This window comes from Sinocyclocheilus grahami, unplaced genomic scaffold (assembly GCF_001515645.1).
Source record: "Sinocyclocheilus grahami isolate Dianchi unplaced genomic scaffold, SAMN03320097.WGS_v1.1 scaffold587.1, whole genome shotgun sequence".
Lineage (NCBI taxonomy): Eukaryota > Metazoa > Chordata > Actinopteri > Cypriniformes > Cyprinidae > Sinocyclocheilus > Sinocyclocheilus grahami.
Window position 1 is genome coordinate 1,154,175 of NW_015505766.1, and position 5,123 is coordinate 1,159,297.

General features: G+C 36.8%; 1 protein-coding gene across 1 annotated transcript in view; it reads right to left on the reverse strand.

Annotated features, from left to right (window-relative positions):
• Positions 1-3,864: 3,864 nt before the first annotated feature.
• Positions 3,865-5,123, reverse strand: part of LOC107557001 (fibrillin-3) — a 16,384-nt gene continuing 15,125 nt past the window's right edge. Inside the window, exons 18-20 of the mRNA XM_016240281.1 lie at positions 4,966-5,071; positions 4,761-4,877; positions 3,865-4,075 (exon numbers count right to left, since the gene is read on the reverse strand). Of these exons, the coding sequence (XP_016095767.1) occupies positions 3,997-4,075; positions 4,761-4,877; positions 4,966-5,071 (302 nt within the window). The 3' untranslated portion in view covers positions 3,865-3,996. The remainder of the gene's footprint in view (positions 4,076-4,760; positions 4,878-4,965; positions 5,072-5,123) is intronic.

A 5,123-nucleotide genomic window follows, 5' to 3' on the forward strand; every position in this document is an offset into this window, starting at 1 on the left:
AATTAATGTAACGTCAATCCACAAGAAATATAAAGCTTACCTATGTTTTTAAGAGTTAAAATGCAAAAATTTTGCCGATTTGTTTTGAGCGACCTGTCTAAATCTATGCACCAATGCTGACTCAACCAATGGCGTGTGTCGGGGGCGGAGTTATCTGATTGTTCGACCAATGGCCGACGGGGGGCGTGTTCGTAAAGCTGATGGGCGATACCACTTATTTTGTTTAATGCATGTCTGAAAAGGTCACACTACCTGAAGTGGCAGAAGATCACACACAGTCACGGAGCTGCTGCCACTTCAGGTAGTGTGACCTTTTCAGACATGCATTACACACACACACACACACACACACACAAACACACAGGTTTGTTTTTATGGTTTATGGGGACTCTCCATAGGCGTAATGGTTTTTATACTGTACAGACCGTATTTTCTATTGCCCTACACCAACCCTACCCCTAAACCTACCCCTCACAGGAAACTTTCTGCATTTTCAAAAATTCTGAATTATTTATAAGCCTTTTGAATTACAGGGACACTGAAAATGTCCTCATAAATCACCTTCTCGTTGTAATACCTATGTCATACCCATGTTATTATACACATTTGTGTCCTCATAAACCACATAAACATACACACACACACACACACACACACACACACACAAATGCACACATTAACACTGTCTCTGAGTGTTTGCCTTTGGGAAAAATATATCACAATATATCCCATGAAAAACGTCAGAATGGTAATGTAAAATCAGATTTACAAATTTTTTTTTTTTAAATGTCCAAATTGTAAGATATAAACTGAGATTCACAAGAAAAAAAAAGTCGTAATTGTGAGATATAACTCAGAATTGAGAGAGAGAAAAAAGCACAAATTGTGAAATATAAACTCAGTATTGCAAGAAAAAAAAAAGTCAGAATTGTGAGATAAAAAGTTGCAATAACCTTTTTTTTATTTATCCCGTGGTAGAAATAAGCTTCTATAGTTTTGGCACGTTTGCTCACCAGCAAAATCATTATGAATATATTGTGTATGTATTGCCCCACTCTGTTCTAGCAGCTGATAGGTCACCGGAACCACACCCATCCCCTCCAGGGGGCGTGTCAGAGTGTGAGGGGCGGGGTCTGGTATCATAACCGTAGACACGCCCTCTGATTGACACAGCAGCCTCAGCCTCACCTGTATTCGGTTTGGTAAAGATATACTCCTGATTAACTTGATCATTCATCAGGGCCATCAGCAGCAGAACTTTATTCCAAAATAAAAAGATTTTATGAAATGAAACATGAGCCTAATCACTCACAGCCGAAGTTATAAATGATAAATGAATGATTTTGTATTGTACCATCAAAGCTCTCTGGATGTCAACAGTGATGAAGACTTGCTCTGGACTGGACAGGATGTCTCCATCCCGCAGAGAAATTAACTTTGCTATAATGTTTCTCAAATACAATCGACCCACAGGACTCTGGAAAGAGAAGCGACCACGCAGCCAATCAGATCGTGAGCCTCAGGGGTCACATGACAGTTTTAGCAAAACCACAGACATTAAAGTACACATTCAAACTGAGAATTTTTTTTTTTTACATCAATAAATAAAAAAAGAAAATGTATATATATATATATCACAGTGTAGTTTTACTAAATAAAGTTAAAGGGGTCATATGATGCTGCTAAAAAGAACATTATTTGGTGTATTTGGTGTAATGAAATGTGTTTATGCGGTTTAAAGTAAAAAAAAACACTAATAACACACACACACACAAATAAATTAATATCTATTATTATTACGATTATAAATACTACCTATAATTTTAATATTAAAATAATAATCATCATCATCATTATTAATTATTAACTTATTATTAATTGGATTTTAGGATGAACATCTAAAAGTATAAAGTAATGATATCTGTTTATGTCTAGATGCATTTAAATTGTGACTGTGCCTCAGATGGAATCAACTGAAACTGTTTACAAAAGTGTGACCCAAGTGGCCCATATAATTATCCCATTAGGTCAGCATCAGGTCAATGTATCATGGGCCACAAGAACTTTGGTCAAGCTTACTTTATGTATTAGAGAAATCTAGCACAAACGATTGTTCAGCCAAATACAGCAAAATCGAACACTTCGCACGTTCCAGCCTTGATATGCATAATCCATATTGTATGTAACATAAACACCCATATGTACATAACTAATATTAAATGAAGAAGCATCAATATTTAAATAAAAAGTAATTAGATTACAAAGACATTAAAAAAAAAATTGAACATAAAAAAATATTTGACTGTAAATGCATGATAGAAACAATTAAAATTGGGTCACTTTATTTTCAAGTTCAAGTCTTACTATTATCTAAGACATTTCCCTCAATAAATTAGCTTCTTATTAATAGTTAGTAAGATAGTTAAGTAAGGGATCTAAAATATGGTCATGCAGAATGAGCATTAATATGTGCTTTATAAGTACTAATAATCAGCCAATATGCTAATAATATGCATGCTAATAAGAAACTAGTTAATAGTGCAAATCAGTCCCTAAACTAAAGTGTTACCTAAAATTGTTGCATTAAAACAGATTTCCCTAAAAAAAAGCTTTTCTTTCCAAAAACATTTTTACAGTATTTCACAATAGCTTACAGTAAGAGATTTTTACTGTATCTTTTTGCATTCTTTTTCCGTTTAAATCACGATACTGTGTTTACATGACTATTCAGTGTGTATTAATTCACCTGCTCGTCCTCAGCTGATGGTGGTCTGGTTATTTTCTGCAGATCAGACATGTCTTTAGATGCTGTCTGTTGGCAAACAGCTCTGTAACTCTCAGGCATATTTCATATAGCACGTATACAGTGGTGTGAAATAGTGTTGGCCCCCTTCCTGATTTAAATTTTTTTTGCATATTTGTCACACTTAAAAGATTCAGATCATCAAACTAATTTTAATATTACACAAAGATAATGCAAGTAAATACAAAATGCAGTTTTTAAATGATGATTTATTTTATTAAGGGAAAAAAGCTGTCCAAACCTGCCTGGCCCTACGTGAAAAAGTAATTGCCCCCTAAATCTAATAACTGGTTGTGCCACGCTTTGCAGCAACAACTGCAATCAAGTGTTTGCGATAACTGGCAATGAGTCTTTCACATCGCTGTGGAGGAATTTTGGCCCACTCTTCTTTGCAGAATTGTTTTAATTCAGCCACATTGGAGGGTTTTCGAGCATGAATGGACTGTTTAAGCATCTCAATCGGATTTAAGTCCGGACTTTGATTTGGCCACTCCAAAACCTTCATTTAGTTTTTCTTGAGCCATTCAGAGGTGGACTTGCTGGTGTGTTTGGGATCATTGTCCTGCTACATAACCCAAGTGCGCTTGAGCTTGAGGTCACAAACTGATGGCCGGACATTCTCCTTCAGGATTTTCTGATAGAGAGCAGAATTCATGGTTCCGTCAATTATGGAAGTCGTCCAGGTCCTGAAGCTGCAAAGCAGCCCGAGATCATCACACTACCACCACCATGTCTGACTTTTTCACGTAGGGCCACGTAGGTTTGGACAGCTTTTTTCCCTTAATAAAATAAATCATCATTTAAAAACTGCATTTTGTATTTACTTGCATTATCTTTGTGTAATATTTAAATTTGTTTGATGATCTGAAACATTAAAGTGTGACAAACATGCAAAAAATAAGAAATCAGGAAGGGGGCCAACACTTTTTCACACCACTGTATATAAGCAGAAGTAATGCACAATGCACCGGTTTCATCTTCCTTTGGTAGTTTCAGTATAAATGGTTAAACATTTGCAAAGCAGTTCAAAGAGGATCACACGATCATGTAAATAAGTCACCAAAAATACCTTTATTAGTCCGTAACAATACACTTGCACAATGTGCAAAAGCCAGTATACACAATCATATAATATGCACTGAGTGAGTGTGTCTGTTCAGTGTTTGGGAGCATTACAATAGACTTGATGTTGTTCATCTTGCTGTTTTCTCAGGGCACTGGATTTTGTAGCCCACTCTATATGCCTGCAGATACACACGCGCCTGATTTATCCTACAACCACAGAAAACACATCCAATTCTTCAAAAGTGACAGTAAAGACATTTTAAATGCTAGAAAAGATTTCTATTTGAAATAAATGCTGTTCTTTTGAACTTTCTATTCATCTGCGAATCCTGAAAAATAAAATGTATCACCGTTTCCACACAAATATTGGGCGGCACAACTGTTTTTAACATTGATAATAATCAGAAATGTTTCTTGAGCAGAATATTATACTGATTTCTGAAGATCATGTGACACTGAAGAGACAGCTGCGCATCACAGAAATAAATTACATTTTAACATATATTCACATAGAAAACAGTTCACTTAAATTGTAATAATATTTCACAATTTTTACTGTATTTCTGATCAGCCATGGTGAGCAGAAGAGCCTCAAAATTCATAGAAATTAATAGGGCTTGAGATAAAAATGGCACCAAAATACCAAGAAATTCAAGATACGGGGCTAAAAATTCATCTAAATTTAATTACAAATTAAAAAGGATCTAAATTTGAAGTGAAGCGTGAAAGTGAATGAAAAGTGTCGATTATAGCATTACATTCAGATCTGCTCACATTGCATCAAAGATTTATTTTTACATGTTTTGGCAGCATTGAGCATTATTTCTGATTTAACATTACTCGTACTGTGACAGATTCTGTTGATTTGTGAGTGTGTGTGTGTGTGTTCGACCTGTATTTAGTACAGAGCTGGACTCCCAGCGGTCCGCAGCGGTCCACGTAACTCTCCCGAAAGCCTTTCCGCACGGCGCGGGCCATACTGACCACCGTAGTCACGACGGGACACACGCTGAAACAGAGGAGGATGCTGCTGCTCTTTAATTCACTAACATGAGGAGTGTGTGTGTGTGTGTGTGTGTGTGTGTGCGTTCTCTTACAGTTTCTCACAGCGTATGCCGCTCGTCCCCGTCACACACACACAGGTGTTCAGAGGCCCGCAGACGCCACCATGCTGACAGGGAGGAACACACGGCGTAGTGACGGCTACACACACACACACACAGACACACACACACACACACACAGACACACACAC